Below are 18,424 nucleotides of genomic sequence, written 5' to 3'. Positions count from 1 at the left end.
AAAAACAGATTGTGTGAGGTATTATTTTCCCTCACCTGGGCAGACAGCCTCTCAGATCAGTATTGCCTGCATTATAAAATACAAAGAGAAGCTAGTCAGAGGAGCCTGGCTTGAGCTCAAGGCAGTATAGACTCTATACATCTGTTCCTGAGCTTTATTAGAAAGCTTATTTGTGTGTAGAAGATGCACAGTTGTTTAGTGTTAAGTATCGCAGGGTGTCCAACAAATACATCATTTCGTCCTCTCGTCGGCTTAGTGGAAATAAAAGAAAAATATATTTCCCACAATAAAGGCAGAGTGTGACATCAGAAGTGCACGGGGTTCCCATTTGTTGTGTTGGATCTTAAGTGGTAAAGGAAAACAGTTGTTGAGGAGAGAACCTGTCTAGTAAATGCCATGCTTTTTGTAAGGATCTAAAGTAAAGAATCACAGTAGACAGCAGTGTTCATAAAAATACTGATGCTTGCTATTGTACTGAAACAGAACTTGAAATTATATTCAGTACAAAAATATCAGAAATAGTCTAACAGCACTGCTTCTGTAGGAGCTGTACACAGGAGACTTGGGTTCCCTTTTTGTGTATTAGCTAGTTATATATTCATTTATTTTTATAGCTGTAAGAGCTGTATTGGAGTAAGTCTAAAAGCCTTCTTTTCTTATCACCCCTTTTAGATTGATGCATTGGGTAAAAGAAGCAAAGAAGCAGAGGCAGCCTTCTTGAATGTTTATAAGAGATTAATTGATGTTCCAGGTAAGCAAATTATTTCCTTATTCTGAAAAACTGATGGTTTACATTAGTGTGAATGCTACTGGCCATTTTTTCTGCTTTTGATAAGGTAAATATGAGCAATGGTTTTATTCTGAAACTGATATGCTCCAGTATTGTTTCAAATGGAAAGAACTATAAGACACATTTCGTGACTTCTTTTAAAACTGTTGATTGCATTTACATTTTAATGTTTGTATGAATCATTTTATATTATTACAATTCTCAGAAATATCTTTATTAGAGGGTTCAGACATCTTTAACAAAAAAGATACATCTTGAAGCTTCATCAAGAAGCAGCAATATCTGTACTTTTAAAGGACAGAGAAGATTTTTCTTGCCTTACAAAAAAAAAAACAAACCAACCCAAAAAAGCCTTACTGAAAAGTTAATCACTACCAAATTTCAATTCTGTTCAGTGTAAGTGTGATCATAAATTTTATTCAAAGGCCTTTATTTAATGTGTTTTCAACTTTCTTTTGTGTTTGGCATCAGAAGTTTCCAGTTAATTTCTTTTTACATTTTGGGAGTTGATGTTTTTGTTTTCCCCAATGCTAGATAAATACTGTCTGAACAGATTTTTCTTTTTGCAACAGTACCCAAAGATGAGAGGGAGTTAAGAGTCCAAGTCTGCCACTTCCAAATCTTGGCCTGACTGAGCTGTTAGCATGTGATATGGTTTTATACTGTTATAAAATGTTGACATTATATATAATATTCAAAATACTTACCTCAAGAGAGGTTTTGAAGTAAAATTAATACTTGTAAGGGCTTTTAAGGCCTCATTGCAAAGTGCACCCTAGTCTTTACTTGCTTTACCTTTTAAGGAGCACATTGCATGCACACTTCAAATAAAAATTATTTTTTTAATGTTTTGTTTACAGCTTAACTGGTTAAAAGGTCACTGTTTTTCAGACGGTCAGTCAGAACTAACGTATATATCTTTTATGCTTTCATATTTATAGTCAAGTAGTGCCCCATGCCAGTACCTGCTGTATTCAGTGCAGCATAGGTAGAGAGATGGAGGGACTGAGCATGCTCATCCTGGATCACAGTTGCTTCAGAAATGTTGTTTTTTGGGTTAATCAACAATGTCTGTGAGTTTTCATTTACTTCTTTCTTGCTCGTAGTCTTAGTAACGTTCCACAGGTGAACAGCTTCCTTTGCACCTCTGGTCGTGCCGTGGGAGGAGGCGGATAACTCAGAGGGGCTCGTGACTGTTGCTTACAGGGTGCGGGCAGTTTGCACTTGCGTGAGCAGCACAGGCATGTAACAGGCTCTCACAGCTCTGTTTTGTAAAGGAAACCCCTCCGTGAAAACGTACCCAACATACCTGCAGCCTGCAAGCCAACCACTCAGTGCTAAGGAGAGAAGCTGTGGTCCCTCCATCTCACACTAATGCAGCCCAGGGTGCTTGTTTCCTGCCATAATTTGGGAGGCGAGTAGGTTTGATGTCTAATGGTCTGGTTTTTGTCACGACTGAGTAGTCGTGTCAAACAAGAGCTGTGTGGGATCCTTTGCATGCTCGTGCAGAGGCTTTTGTCTGAAGCCTGGCGTTATCACAGGTGTTGGAAATCGAACAGCAGAGTCCAACTGAAGCTTTGTGGAGAAGGTATATATCTCCCACTCACTCTGTAGGATCTAAATGGTGAAGGACTCTGCCAGTAGTTTGTAGGAGAAAGAATCTTCTCCTTTCCTTCATTTGCAAGAGCAAAATTTACACCCATTCTTCCACACTCCACAGTCTCTCTGCTGTCCAGCCTTTCCCTGTGCGTGCCTTATGTTACGTGTCAGAGAAATATTTCTTTGATATTCTTCCTGCATATAAAAATTTTCAGTCTGGCTAAACTGTGAGTGCAATGGAGTCTGTGGGATTAGAAATATCTACAGGTTTTAGTCCCATGCTCTATCTGCAGGCCTGAGAGGCACATGAGGAGCGTACTGATGCTGCTCAAAGAAAATTCCAGGTTCTCAAGGAGAAGCCTGGCCAGCCTCCTGTAGCTGTATGCAGGCATAACAAATACTCACTGTTTACAACGCATACTGCAACGAAAAGGAAAACAGCCATTGGGAGTGTATGGCACTGGTATTCATCATGAAGTGGTAGGGCTGAGTTAGGCGTATGCAGTTAAGGGGCTTGCTTCATTGTTTTGGGGTTTTTATTTCCTTCTCAACGGATGGAGTCTTTTACGTTGGGTATGTATCCATGGAGGGCTTTCCTTTATAAAAGACCGTCAGGGTTCATTTATCACATCTGTTGTTTTGCCTTTATGTGGCTTTACATATCTTTTGACCTGTCCATTCGGTATTTCAAATATTTAGGTATACTTTTAGCTCCAAAATCCTGCTGTTTTCTTTTTGGTGTGAGAAGGGAGCTATGATGTTTTGAGAAAGCTATGACTGGAATGCTGCAGAGTGGTTATTTAGCATTAAGCATCGCTGTTACATGACAAGGGTGCAATTTTATCAGACTTTCAATATCCTTTATAGGACCATATAATAATTGCAGCTGAAGTCTAATTCCCAGCAGCCAATTTTATGGTTCTTGAGGAAAGCATGTATTCCTTTCCTCAGTAATAATGTGCACACTTTATATAATTAAAAAGAGCTTCTATTTTAATTTTACTATAAAATGATCCGTATTGAAACTGCAGCTACGGTGCTTTATGGATTCAGCTAAAGTTTAATGATTTTCTTTCCTGACTTGACCAGGGTTTTCACTCAGGCTCACCAGTAAGGAATTTGTGGGAAGGGTGGTATTTTACTTGTAAAATTTCCTATATACATCAGTGGTTTTCTCTTTAAAAGATAAAACAGAGACCTTTTCATATCTCTTTCCAGCTTTATGATACTGTTAAAATAGCATTATCATTGGTTTGTGCTCCAAAATTTATCCTTCCTAAAGGAAAGTACATGTCAAGGAAAACGTTTTGGTTTATGTACATTTATACAGCTGTAATTCTCACTCAGATCATTCTGTCTTGCCTGAGACTGAACATTTTTAATTAATGGAATTAATTTTCTCATTTAATTGCCTTATTTTCAGTATGCATTAGAGAGCTAGAGAAAAGTGAATGCTGCCACATGAATTGCTCTAATCAACAAGGTTGTCACAACTTACCTTTAAAAATAATGTGAATATATTTATTTTGAAGGAGGTTGGGTCTGTATTTTGAGGAAGCTTTCTTCCATCTGTTCAAGATTTCTTTCTCTTTAGTTTTATAAAATAAGTGTATTACGTTAGTACCATTGGCTTTTAGAGTCTTAATCTTGCAAACACTTAAAGTGAAATCGGAGCCCTGTTGTGTAAGCCTTTGGAGGAGCAGTGTTGCTTTGCAGAAACAGCATATTCATAATTTGGTTTTTCTAAACCTTTAAAAGAAAAATATTAAACATTAAAATACTAAAAATTAAATATTTTTCTATTAAAAATGAAGGGTGTTCACTACTTAATTTTTTTTTAACAAAACTTCACTGTAATTTTCAAGTAAAAGTTAAAAGGTGGAGACCCAGACTGAGTGCCAGATAACAGTATCTGGCTGGATAAACTGGTTAAATAGAGTTTCTCTTTATGCTGTGTCTTTATTACTGTGCAATTACCGCACAATGCCACAGTTGGATTTGCTCAGTCTTCAGTATTGCTCCTGTTAGGCACGGCTCTTGTGCAGGCAAGGAAGAAACAATTCTATCTTTAAGCAGAAAATCCGCTATCTCGATGTGGCAACAATTAAACCGGATTTGGGTTCATCGGCTCTTTTCCTATGAAAGCTGATTGTGTCTCTTTTGCAATACCGCTGAGAGCTTGCCACCAAAGGGGAGCACCTGAAAAGCTTGTCTCCTTCCCGTTTCTCTCTCCACTCCAGGGGACAATTTGTGTGCCCAGGCTGTGGGCACAGCAGTGCCAGCCCTGACCGTGCTCAGGCAGCTGGTGCACCCCCTGCTCACCGCCGCTGCCTCCCCTCCTGCGTGCCGCTTGGCTGAAACATCGTCCTAACCCTCTCCCACTCCTCCGTAACGCCTTTCCACTTGAGGCACAGTATTGCATCACAGTTATACCCGGTACAAATATAATAGGAAAAAGGGTTGTGCTTTTTCAGCATATACACGTTGGAGAATCAGGGTAGGTTAATGCAAAATACTTGCTCGCAGTTTGGTAGGGACTCTGCAGCCTTCTGGAGTTGAACTATAAATGGTATTCATTTTTGCTTAATGGGAATTTTCTCATCAAGAAACTAAATTACTCTTACAGCGTGAAAGGGGATGTATGTGTGTTTTTATTGGAGACTCTTCACAGGTCTCTGTTGTGATCAGATTTGCCGTAACCTTGGCACTATATAATGAGCACGACGTAGTTTTTAGCTCAGAGGACCCACTATCTAAGGAAAGTATGAAATAACAGAGAGGGTAAAGAGAAGAATTTTGTGTGTGTGTGCCCTGTCAAAACAATTGAAAGCAATAACAGTGAAAGATGGCCGAAGTGGAAATTTTATCTTTCCCATACTCCTTGCGATGATGAATTGCCCCGCCATGGGGGCTGTAGCTTACTAAGGGGTTTGAAGGAGGAGCAGGCTGGTTCCAAGGGAGTTTTCCACAGTTCAGCCTTGCAAATTCGAACTTTGCTGCATGGGGCTTTCTTTTTCCAAGGAATGATTTAGCTGAGGAAACACAAATTTCTTTTGAAATAAATAATCAGTAAAGCACAAAGTAAGTGTTAGGGAATTACTTTTAAAAGCAGAAATGAAAATTTGTTTCTCACCCAGTAAAGAACTTCATTCCTTTACCACGGAGCCCATGCTAGCAGCAGTGTGAGATGCAGTGCTTACTGCTGTCCGTTGGCTTGTGATTGTTTACAGCTTGGCAACACTCTCCAGACTTGTATTCCTGTTTGGGCTAACAGAAGACTTCCATTGAAGTAGAGGACTTCCATCAAAGTGTATTTGATCAGTGTCCTAAGGTTAAAGGTGATTCAAGAGAAAAACAGGTTTGATTGTTGTTTTGGGGTTTTTTTTTCCAGAATAATTATCTGCTGCTTATGTTGGAGGTGATAAGTGTGTATGAAGTTGTTGTTTTTATAGACGTTATAGGATGTGTTTGGATTTTTTTTGTAAAGTGTAACATTAAGCAGAAAGCAAAAAGGTTAATGGCAGCCCTGATAGCAGAAGGTCTGTATAGTAAAAGTAAAGTAAAAAAAAAGTAAAGGCTTTTACATACCTCGATGATGGTTCTTGGTCATCTGCATGATGTGCTTAAATTGTAACATAAGCACACCCAGCCTTAGATGCCGGCAAAGAGGCTGAATGTAAATTTCGGGGAGGTATAAAGAGGGAAGAAGGAAAAGAGGTTTTCACACCAAGGGACTTTGTTATTCGTATCCCAAACTAGAATACTAAAAACATAGTTTGAAGAAGTTAATACTCAGAGCATTCTTCATTAGCCTAATCGTTAATTGGTGAAACTCTCTGTAAAGAGCAAGATCAGGTTATAGTATATCTTGAGTTTGTGGTCTATCAGGACTCATCAGCACTGAAAATTTTTAGGAAATGTTCAGTATCGTTACAATGTGAAAAATTTTAAGCAGTTCCTGGTTTGTTAATAGTATGTGTCAGAATGGTTGCCCCTTTCCAAATACAGTATATTTAAATAATACATTTGAAGATAGATACATAAACCGAAAAGGCTTATATTTCTGCTGCCCCTAACTTTACAAGGGAAATGAATATTCATAACGTGCCTTTTCTCAAGCTTAGAGGGAAAAGAAAACAATATTACAGTGAGTAGTCTTAGGAAACAAAATGAACTTGCTCATGTACAACAGCAGTAGCGCAAACGCCCCCTCAAACAGAGCAGTAGGGTATCTTTCTAAACACACTTGAAAATCTGATAAAATCAGGCAGAAAATTGAGCATAGTTAATACTTGAAAGAATGAAAAGTGATAACCCCCCATGGCTGCAGGCAGTAATTTAGCTTGCGACTATATCCCATCTGAAGACAAAATCCTCCATACTAGACCAGGTAAAAAAAGAGTTGCATAAACATACGAAAAATGCCCCAGTTCTGGAAGCTGGGTCTGCGAGAGAAGTCTGTGCAGTAAAAAATTAGGAACTGTAGACACTGATTTTCCCCAAACTTTTCTGCAGACCTTTGCACAAAGAAATGTCTGAGGTGGGGGTGAGAGGGACAGTTTAAAGTCCAGGCTGCAAACTGGAAATTCTGAGCAGCGTTTTGGTAGGGTCAGCAGCTGCTACCGTTTTATTTTCCAGAATGGTCTGAATCGCATGGGATGCTGCTCCAGCCTTCGGGTAGTCCAGCACTGAGGAATGTAGAAGGAGCTCATAATCACTTCAGCCTCCTTCCCTCTGGGGTTTGAATTCAGAGGCACAGCATAAAATACAATTTTGGATCTGTACTGGATGAATGCACGCTGGTAGGGCATACTGTTAGCATTACATAGTTATTTTCAGATGAAGCACCAAGCCCTGGCCAATTCTCGTCTTTAGTATTCATTCACTTTATCCTTATGTTTTGAAACTGATGTCAAAATAACTAAAAATAGCTCTGTTACCTGCATATGTGGCTTGAAATTGGGCTTGTCTGGTCACATACTTTTTTCTTTCCTTTTTCTTGTTGAATTAATAATTGGATAAATTCCTTTGTAAAAGCTGGAATAAATACTCAAAGGAAGAAATATCCCTAAAGCATACACTTTAAAAAATTTATTGTGTGGTTGTCAAGCCCTATTTTACTTGGTAGGCTGGAGGCACGGAAGAAAGAGGGGAGGTGCAGATAAGGGGAAGGATGCAATGAATAGAAGCAGGAAGAATGTGCCCTAGAAGAGAGATGATATCCCTGTGGGTGCTGGCTGTGTTCACCTGGAGGCTGTAACCACAGCACCCTTTGAAAGCTGTTGCTTCAGGGAACGGAGTTAGAGCAGCCCTAAGCTGGTGACCAGAGCAGTGCTGCGGATTCGGAGCAAAAGGGGCAGACTGTGGTTGTGATGGGCAATATTGGCCTTTCCCTTTCTCGGTTGCAGGAATGTGAACTGGAATTAGAATAAACCCCAGCTTTTGGAGGGTTTAGTGCTAAGTCTATTCAGAAGGTTTTAGGAGAAAGAAGGGATGATTGTGGCAGAAATGCTTTCAAACATAGTGGAAGGTTCATTTTTTCTTTTCATAATCTCAAAGCAGGAGAAATGAAACTTAAAGAGTACAAATGATTTGCTGTAACTGTCCTTTGCTTTGCACTGAGCTCAGTGTGCAAGCAGTAAATTCCAATGTCTTCAGCCATTATTAGAATATTAATGATCAAATTGGAGCATTTTCACTTGCAGTGGCTTTTTTTGTAGCTCATTAGGTCCTTTTTCAGCTGACAGTGCCATAAAATAGTGAATCACCTATTATACATACCCCACTTCTAATATTAAAAACTTTTCTGATGATTTATTTTGCTAACTCCCTTGAAAATACAGGGAACTGCAGTGCAGTTCATTAAGGAGTCAATCATTTACTCTGCCTTATATGACTTTTTTGGATGCTAGGGTAGAGATGTATCTCATAAGCTGGGGCAGGGCCAGAGCATCTTTCCAGCAGTAGCCATTCTAGAATTGGTGGATAAATAAAGGATGTTTTTAAATAATAGCCCACAAGATCTAAGAACCACATTCTGGCAAAGGGATCTATATGGTTGCGGTCAAATTGACTATAAACCATCTCGCATCATTTCACTTAACCCTGCAAGCCTTGGAGAGTGCTGCCACGGAGAACTTCTGTGGTGATTAATGGGGAGGAGAGGCGCCGGTTTGCTGCGACTTCTCCCGTCCCCATACGGAGGGGTCGCATCAGGATTGCTTTGCTGCTTTCAGAGGTCAGCAGAACTGGGGATTCTGCTTTTTTGCTGGTAAGGAAAATGACAATCCCTCACCCTCTTGTGGGCACATACCCTGGCAGCAGGAGCGTGAGGAGAACGCTGTAAAAAAAGTGGAGGGAAAAACAAAAGGAAGGGAGAGATCCCAGTCCTGCAGGATGGGGGAGTAAGAAAATATGTTTAATTCGTGATTGAAAGAAGAATCTTTTCATGTTTTTTATGAAGTGAGGAGTTGGAGAGATGATGAGCTTTGTTTCAAACGGGATTACGGCTATAACTCTTCTGTCCCTGGGCTACCAGAGTCATAGGGGAAAAGGAGGAAAGCTATCATTTATTCCATGAAATCTTTGTCTCAGTCTCTCTAGGCTATTTCAATTTACCCCTGAAATTTCTGGGGAATAATTAATGAATTAATTAACTATGCTGTGAGGTGTTTGAATATTCAAAAGCTACAATGTAATTATTAGTTTTTTCTAAAACACACTTTCAGGTTATTTTCAGATACGCCGCCTCCCAAGCAAGCACTCGGTGTATCCCAAGCTGATAGAGCTTCATCCTGCTCATCCTGGACCAGAGCCGGTTCTCCAGGAGAGCCGGCCGTCTGCATTGAGAAAGTCAAAAACTTCTCGTGTTTTGCGGCGACAGCAGGGCTGAACTTTGTAAAAAGTTCAATCACATTAATGAAGTTGTGATAGGGAGGATTCCCCCCTCCCCCTTATCATTTCGTGTGGGCGTTTTGTGAGCGATCACTGGGGCGGCTTTGCTTACAATGGGGTTTAGGCAACAGAAACACAGGCTTGTTGAAAGAAATGCATTGCCTCCGATGAATTATTTTTAGATCCGAACCTTAGGAAACACATTTCCAGCGATATAAAATATTAATTGCCCCTGTAGCTCTGGCGCTGTTTCATAACTCGCTTTCTTAACGTTTCAGGCCTGTGACAAAGAGGGAGGAGGGGACTAAGGAAAAGTCCTTTGTTTTGGAAAAGTCTCTCCAGGAGCTCCATTTTAAGATGAACACGTTTTTGTAAAAATAAGCCGAAGAGCGAGCCGGCCGACCCGGGGGGGGGGGGGGGGGGGGGGGGGGGGGGGGGTGTGTGTGTGCCGCAGCACCTGGCGCGGGCCTGAGCGTCGCCCCGTAGCGGGCAGGACTGCGGCGGCGCGGGAGCGGGCTCGGCTGGACTCGGGCTGGGCTCCGCTTGGGCTCGGCCGCCGCCGGGCGCCGCTGCGGGGCTGCCTCCCGCTCCGGGCCGGGCGATCCAGGCCGCGCTTTGCCGCTCTCCCCCCCGGGCCGGTGCCCGCCGCGGGGTCCGGGGCTGGGGCAGCGCCTGTCGCTGCGGCCGGGCCGGGCCCGGGCGCTCCCAGGTGCGTCCCTCGGGGAGGCTCCGGCTGAGCGGCGCGGCTCTGAAAAACTTCTATGTGCTGTGTATATATATACCCACACGTACACGGAGGGAGCGGGTAATTGGCCACGCTGCTCTGTAAATCGTACGTTTAAACAATGACATAGTTTTTCCACTTCATTTGGCAAATTTTACTCCCCCCCCCCCAGCTCCCTGCTAACAGGTTCCATCGGGAGGGAGCGCCGCGGGTGGGGGGGCAGTGGGTCGCCTCTCCCAGCAAACGGCCAAGGGGCTTCAAACGTTAACACCCCCCCCCCAGCCTGTCCGCCAAGGTGAGCTTTATCCCCCCTCTCCCTCAATAACGAGGGTGGTCCCAGCATACTCTATATCGAGACAGCTTTTCATCAGTTGCTCATCAGCATGCTAATTGCTGTATGACTAATTATGCCCTGAATTCCAGTTGATTTTCTTAATGAGACAGCTGGGTTAATTATGTAATCGTATGATTACATTAGCCTAGAGTGCCCTGGCGAAAAGTAACGCAGGCAGGAGCGTGATGTCATCGGGCGAGCAGCGCACAAGGGGGTGCATTCATTGCTGCCTAATGACAGGGGAGGGCAACGGTACCCACAGTGCTCTTTGTGTAAACACTTAGATTGAATTATTAAGATCTGTGTCTTTTTTCCAGCTCGTGGAATGAGGGAGGAATGGGTGGGTTTTGTTTGTTTTGTTGGTTGGGTTTGTTTTTTGGTTTTTTTTAAGGCAACTCACTTTGGAAAATTTGGCCGGTCATCGATAGTCTTGGGTTTGAGCTCTTGGGTTGAGGTTGGGTTTCATCGGAGCAGCGTGGGGTTGCGGGTGGTGAGGTGCTCATGCAAGTGCACCGTTTTGGTGAAATCCCACTTTGCATTGCTTTTAAAATTGTTCGTAAAAGGTGTAGTTCACATGCATAAGCAGCAGCAGCAAAAAAAAAAAAGTGGTTCTCTTGCACTGCTATTCAAAAAAGATTTATCATCAGGGCATGTATATAGTGCGAGAACAGTCTGAGAGGTGTTGCTGCAGCTGTGTTGCTCCACCGTGTTTGATGTGAAGTATTAACTGCTGTAAAAAAATATACTACGTTAAATTTTTTTTGTGTCTGCGTTCACCGAGAACTGTCCATCCACCTCCTTTGTGAGGATGAAAGCTCGTCTGCAAGGGGGGACCGGTGTGGTATGTCACAGCAGCGAGCACAGGGATGTGCTCAGAGCTTCTTGTGAAACGGCACTGAAAGGCAATTCGTTGGGAAGTAAAGGCAGGAGCAGGCTTTGCAGATACTGGTTTTAAATACAGTGGGTAACGGTTTCTCCTGTGTAGATGGAGGAAGCATTATCAGGGATCAGATCCAGGTGTGCCAGGCTGCATAGAAACATGTGATGCAAAGGGGCTTCTTTGTGGGTCTGGGATGCAACAAGTGGATTAGGAAAGTAGAACAGAATAGGAAGCAGCAACAGAAAGAAATCCACCACATATAGTATAAAAATTGGCATCTCAGTTTAGCCTTAGACAATGATCCGGCAAAACCCTTTTTCGAGTTCTGGGTGATCAGATTCCTTTTACCAATTTTCTCATTTCTTTTTTATCTTGCGCCTGGCAGGGATTCTGAACTCTTGCAAGCTAGAGAAGATTCAAACCAAGAGAATAATTTGTAATGAGTCTTTTCACATTTAAGTGTTAAGTGACTTGATTTTTTTGTCTTTTACAGACTCTAGAAAGGGCATTTCTTTCTTTGCCTTTCTCCATAAGCTAGTGCCACTTGATTTTTTTTGAAATGAGTACGTCTGTTGTTTGTGTAACGAATTGAGAGTTTTGGTCCATTGCTTGTTTAAAAATTCAGTGACCTCCTGTTAAATGACATGAAACATACTTTGTAAGTCTGGTTAATATAAAAAGGTATGCTTTTTCATGCGTGCATATGTTGGGAAAAGGAGAGTATTTTTATTTATTTTTAAATCCACTCCACTCAGGTAAGAAAAAAGTCATTCCAAGTATGTGTTTTATACTTGTTTCAGTTGCATTGGTGTTTATAAATACTTCAGAAATTGAGGGAATTTAGGTTTTTTGAGATTAAAGAGCATGTTGGAGCTTGCCATGAGAAATGAAGTATTTCTCCACCCAAAATGTCTCGGTCATTTTATTGTCATGCAATGATCAGTTTTCTTTAATGCAGCTTATAAAAATTAAGTCAAAGAGGTGCTTCAGCCATGGGGTTTTTTTACCTGTCCTTAAGCAGTATTTAGTGGCTGCAGGCCATTCGTCCTTCAGATAGGCTCTAGTGAAGTTTGAAGTTTAATGCACAGAGACTGTTTTTACATTTTGTTTGTTCTGCCACAGTTTTGCTACTTGAACATTAACCTTTAATAGAGCTAAATTAAATATACATGTCCTGATGAATAATTATGAGATTGCAAGCATTTTCATTTTGTCCATAAAGCTTCTCAGGGACTGCAAATTTGACTACAGGTTTAGTCATTATTCACTTTATAAGGTCCAAATTATTGTTGTCTTTTAATTCTTTACTGATCCTAAATATAAAAAGCCCTGTGTGTTTGGAGCAAAATACCTCTCGTGGGTGTCCCAGCTTTTTACAATGGGCACGTTAAAAGGAGGGGGGAAAAGTACACCCACAATTTTGTAAAATTCAGTATCTTTTATTGTGGCATTTTAACACAATTTTATAGAAATATCATAGCTGAAGCTAAAGATCCCTGCCTGATATGTTTTGTGGTTCCTGTAACAATTTAAGACATGGATAGATTGAGGCAATCCAGCCTTTCTTTATGTTCAGCAGATGAGTGTCTGGGGCTAGCTCTTTTGGAGAAGTGCTGAGCTGCAGAAGTGTGACAAAACGGTCATTCCAGATAAAGGTCGGCAGACCTACATGGGAGAAGGGTGATGTTGTGACAGCCCGTACCGTAATTGGACCATGCATAAATATTGCAGGGCCTTTAACTCGTGCTACTGCTGTGACTTAAACTTTATATTTAATTCCTTACCTGTACCCCCTGTCTCTGCCACAATAACATTTTAAGTTTGATTTATTATAAATATTTTAATACAGATAATAATAACGAAAAGTATTTGGCCTAAAAAGCATAAATGAAAAAGCTATGTAGTCATAAACTATGTATGTACAGAGAACAGATGACAAGCAACCTAGATTTTGTATTATGAACAGGGTAATGCCATAAGCTGTTGAAGAACCGAAGTAACAAAATGCAGCAGGCTGCTACTTACAATGTCTCTGAGCTCAACATAACCCAGTACTATTCTTTTATAAACTATGAAACAACGCTGGCATATTGAAAAAACACACAGGCTTATGCTTAATGTGTTAACAGAGGTACAATAGACTTATTATGTGTTTCCAGAGACTGAGGGTGGTCTGAAAAATTAATGACTGTGGTGGTTGAAAATTAAGTGAACTCCCTAATATATACTGTTGTTGATCCACTGAGTTTGGTGTTTAGCATTCCTCAACAGGAGACTAAATCTTTGCAGCCATTTCACAAGAGATGCTGGCGCCCATAACAGTAGTGTATTCAATAATCTTTTATAAGTCCATCGGACTCCAGCATTTTCCTATTCTGACTGGAAAGAAGTCCCAGAATAAATCAGACGTGCACACATCAGGTGTGTGCTAAGGACTGTCTTTAGCAGGAGACGAACGTCACAGAATTGATACTGAGAGGACTTTCAAAATAATTTCTAGTTCCTGTTTGATCGGTAGTATAAGATAAAGAGGGCACAAGAGTCACAAAACCCAAGGTTCAAGGAATTAATTACATCCATACAATATTTCTGGTTACTGTTGATCTGCTTATTAGAAAACTATAGCTCAGATCTCCATAATCAAATAACCTGTTTGAGCTCAGCTATGCAGGATGGCACAATTTGCTTTAGAAATTCACTCTCACAGAAGCAGACATATGTGAGGGACACTAGCTGTCAGTGAGCCGTGCAGTTCAGTTCCTTTTTACCTAAAAATTCTCATTTTGCAAACAAAAACTTGGAACTTAAGACTCTCACACACCTTCTTATCATGGCTGCCTGCACCCAGGGATGCTGCCCTGTGGATTAATGCCAGGATGAGGGCGGCATGCCCCAATTTTATAGAGTCACAGAAGGGTTTGGGTTGGAAGGGACCTTAAAGACCACCTAGTGCCACCCCCTGCCACGGGCAGGGACCCCTTCTACCAGCCCAGGCTGTTCCCAGCCCCGTCCAGCCTGGCCTTGGGCACTGCCAGGGATGGGGCACCCACAGCTGCTCTGGGCAGCCTGGGCCGGCGCCTTGCCACCCACACAGTGAAAAATTCCTTCCTAATATCTAATCTAAATCTGCCCTCTTTCAGTTTAAAGCCATCACCCCTTGTCCTATCACTACATGCCCTTGTAAAAAGCCCCTCTCCAGCTTTCCTCTCGGCCCCTTCAGGTACTGGAAGGTGCTGTAAGGTCTCTGAAATGCTCGAGTTGCAGAAGTGTTCCTGTTGTCTTACATTTTATTTTACTGTTTCTTTACCAGATCCAGTTCCAGCCTTGGACTTAGGACAGCAGCTTCAGCTGAAGGTTCAACGTATGCACGATATTGAAACAGAGAACCAGAAACTTAGGGAAACTCTAGAGGAATACAATAAAGAATTCGCCGAGGTGAAAAATCAGGGTAGGTTGTAAACATATTCTTTTATCAGCTTTTAATACTTAATGAAATTTGAACACAGGGATTAAATTCGGTTTTGTTTCTTACAGGCAGGTCTGACAGTAGCATGGAAATTCAGTAAAGAAAGTATAATAGTCTATTATAGCTACTTTGTGTTTATGTGTATAGATAGGATTTTGGGTAGACTCTGGTGTTCTGTAAAAGTTTTGTCTTCTGTAACACCAAGTCAGAGAACGGGGCTGGTATTCTGAATATTTGGTTGTAGCCTTCAGCACTACCTGAAAATTACACCCCTGAATGAAGTTATATGTAGACGTTTTATGAGAGTTGGTGCTACTACTGGTATCAAACTGAGTGTGGTGGTGGGTAATTGTACATACATTGTACGCAGACAAACACAAAAATCCAGTATTTTGTACACACATACAAATCTCTACACAATGGAACTTCTTCTGTACTGTGTTTTTCCTTATCTAAATCTAAAATGTGTTATTGGAGTACGTTCAGCGTACATCCTTTATATTTACTGTAGAGACTATCCATAGAACAATGTAAATGAAGCTAATACCATTTAATTATTTAAGTAAGTTTTAATGAGACTGGAGCACATGAAAATACACAAAAATCTCAGTGAAACTTAAAGCCTGTTGTCTTTAAGACTTGAATTTTTTTGTGCTTCAGAAGAAAGTTTCCTGCACCAGGAAACAAAATTTGCTCACTTGTACGTACACCTACTTGCCTGTACATGGGACTTTCCATTTCCATGTTTAACACTCAGTTCTGCATGGTAGAAAGGTAAATTATCTAGGCATTTGGGAAAACAGAGATTTATTTATTTTTTTTAATAACATGTAACTGTTGTGCCCAAGTGGGTAACACTTGAAAGCTGCATTTGCAACTAATTTGGTTCTGGTACATCTCACTTTCAGCAGAAGGAGCGTATATGCAGTTACATATTTTGTTTTAACGTAGAGGGTGTGACCTGTGGAGAGGACAGGTATCAGCATGCAAGGATTCGGGCTGGACTGCAGAAGATGTCATGTGGGAGCTGTAATGCTTTAAGCCCGACAGTATTTTTGTTGGAAATGCACAATAATTGCAGTTCACTGTGCAGAGTTTTCCTCAGGCTGTGCATCCTGTACGTGCAGGCATGACACAGAGGTTCATCCCAGAAAGTGGAAGAAATCTTGACTTCCAGAGTTTTTTGCTGTAACCACTCATAAACTGGCATTTTTTATTTTCCCTGGTGTGCACTAACTTTATTTCTGTTTTGCCACTGTAGTCTTGGCGTTGTTTTTCACTCCAGTGCAATAGTTTTACACTCTGTTTCAAACAGGGATTAATAAGATATCCAGGGAAAAGCCTGTTGTTAGCTAAGGGTGCTTTGATCAGCTAATCTCTTTGTTTGGAGGGCTGTGTGCAAGCTATACGGTGCCTGGAAGAACTTCTTCCAAAACTGGTATAAATGGCATTGGCTAACAAGCTTTAGCTGACCTGAACAGTGAAGAAGGCACTTAGTTCTTCAAGCTATGTAGAGGATTAAGCTGTGCTTGTCCGGCACATCTATTGTTAGGTTCCTAAACACACAACCACATTTTGTTACAAAAGTCGTATTTTTCCCCCTGTATTTGTGCACTTCTTGTATTCATTTTCAGAGGGTTGTTTTTCCTTTTAAAATGAAACATTCAAACTTTGTCAAGATGCAGCTGTATGCATTTCTGTGAGATTATTTTGCTTTCTGCTTCTCCACATACCTGAATGCTTTTGTAGATTTATGTCTAAAAATACCTGGAGCAAAGGTGTCTCCAGTACAAAAAGTACATCCTTTGTACGTATGAATGAGCATCCTTTTGTCTGTGTGGAGAAGCATCCTTCACTTATTCAGGAAAAGCTCGGAATTTGTATTACTTCCCAGATCTCAGAGAAGAATTTCCCTTTGCTTTTTTTTTTTTTTTTTTTTAAAGTTACATGTCCTTTTCACGTCCTATTACTCAGTAATGAGCCTCATCTGATTTTTGTGTGGCTAGCAAAAATCTGCGCCTTCATTCAAAAGTAGCTGGTTTGCTGGCAATCATGTTACCACTCTTCTCCCCTTTTTTGGTGGTCAAAGTGACCCAAGCTGCCTTTGGTGTAATTCCCAGACAGTGGACCTTGTCACTAGCTTTCTACTGTCTGGCTTTACAGTTCTCTAGTCAAGTTTAAAACTCTAGGCTTTGAAAGGATTGTGGACGGGTTTGTGTGATCTTACTGAGATATTTTTCCCCCAAGTCTGTAGGCTTTGCTTTCTGTAGCAGAGTTTGTCTTTCAGATGTTTCTGCAGAAAGAGAAACTTTTTATGTCCAAAGGTACTTTTTCTTAAGGTGTTGTTAATAGCATCTGTTAATAAGCTGATGTCTTTAAACCACTGCATCTCTGTGTAAGTACATCGAAATGTATTGCTAGCTGCGAGTCTTCTGGCAGTCTAACGCTTTTTCCAAATTCCATTATTGTTACAAAGCATACTCTGGTGAATGTCCTGCTTTTCCTCTTAGGAGCCCTATAAGGATTCAGTCCTTCCCTGTGGGTGGGATCAAAGGGCTTTCACGTAGGAACAGAGCAGGGCACACCAGAAGATGCTGTCCTGTGGCTGTTACAGCTGCGCCGTAACTCTGCGGGTTTATGCGTCTTCTCTCATCCATTACCAGACATAATAAATGCAAGATAACTTCTTTTTCTGAGAGCAGGGTTTCTGCGAATACCCTGGAAGGCTGCAAGTGCACTCAGGAAGTTACAATAGTTAATGCTTGTGTGTAAAACCCGGTGTCGATGACAAGGCAGTTAGAGCAACTAGAATATGAAGGGCTCCAGAGTGTCTGTTGACTCTGATCTACTGTTAATACAGCAGTTAAATCTTAACTGCCATATTTTTCATCAGTTGTGAAGTAGAACGTAGCTGTACCCCAGATATGTGTTCAATTAGTGTTAGACTGCATCTGTGCATGAACCATAGTAAAACTGCCTCTTTTTACATGAGCACAGTTACATGAATTAACTGTCCTATGTGTAAACGCGTACTTAAACCTACACTGGGACTTTATTAATCTCCACTCAGCAGTGAGCTATTTTGAGACTAGTCAATAAGGTGATATTATATTTTACAATTGATTTTTTTTTCCTTCTTTTTTTTTTTTAAAAAAGTCACATTAGAGGAACCTTCTTTGCTCCACTTTCCAGCAAACTCCATTGATCCTTCTCAACCTAAACACTTAAAGTTCAATTTAACATTTAGGGAGTAAAAGGTCTCCAAAGGGACTCATATCCATTGATTTTGTGTCAGAGTTGAAGAGCTAAAGTTTAAAACACACTGAGCCTACAGGGTAAAGAAAGCCTTGTGTTGTGGAACCACGTGGAGCTGTGTAAACTCATTCTTCCCTTATTGTTTTTCTGTAGAGGTTACAATAAAAGCACTTAAAGAGAAAATCCGAGAATATGAACAGACCCTGAAGAACCAAGCGGAGAATATAGCCCTTGAAAAAGAACAAAAGTTACAAAATGATTTCGCGGAGAAGGAGAGGTGAGTGTGCATGTGCGCATCTCTAGGTATTGTAGAGGAGGAGAGATGTATTTTTCTGTTTAATCTTCCCACCCAGGGCTCTGTCTTCAGCGTACCAAGACAGCTCATATATTGAGCAATTCTGGCGATTTATGCGTTTGACACGGAATCATTTGATACTCAACTTCACACAGAAAAACAATTGTGAAAGTGTGGAAGTAAAACG

At 41.0% G+C, this 18,424-nt stretch overlaps 1 protein-coding gene across 8 annotated transcripts in view; it reads left to right on the top strand.

The window, feature by feature from the left end:
* The window catches only part of CUX1 (cut like homeobox 1), a 281,378-nt gene that overhangs the window by 125,194 nt on the left and 137,760 nt on the right, over window positions 1–18,424 (top strand). For all 8 annotated transcript variants that reach the window (XM_056326650.1, XM_056326647.1, XM_056326649.1 and 5 more), the window contains exons 4-6: window positions 673–751; window positions 14,532–14,669; window positions 18,096–18,219. In XM_056326650.1, the coding sequence (XP_056182625.1) occupies window positions 673–751; window positions 14,532–14,669; window positions 18,096–18,219 (341 nt within the window). The remainder of the gene's footprint in view (window positions 1–672; window positions 752–14,531; window positions 14,670–18,095; window positions 18,220–18,424) is intronic.

The sequence above is a fragment of the Falco biarmicus genome, chromosome 1, assembly GCF_023638135.1.
Source record: "Falco biarmicus isolate bFalBia1 chromosome 1, bFalBia1.pri, whole genome shotgun sequence".
NCBI classification, from domain to species: domain Eukaryota; kingdom Metazoa; phylum Chordata; class Aves; order Falconiformes; family Falconidae; genus Falco; species Falco biarmicus.
Note: the sequence above shows the minus strand (reverse complement) of the source record. Positions and strands in the feature narration are given on the sequence as shown.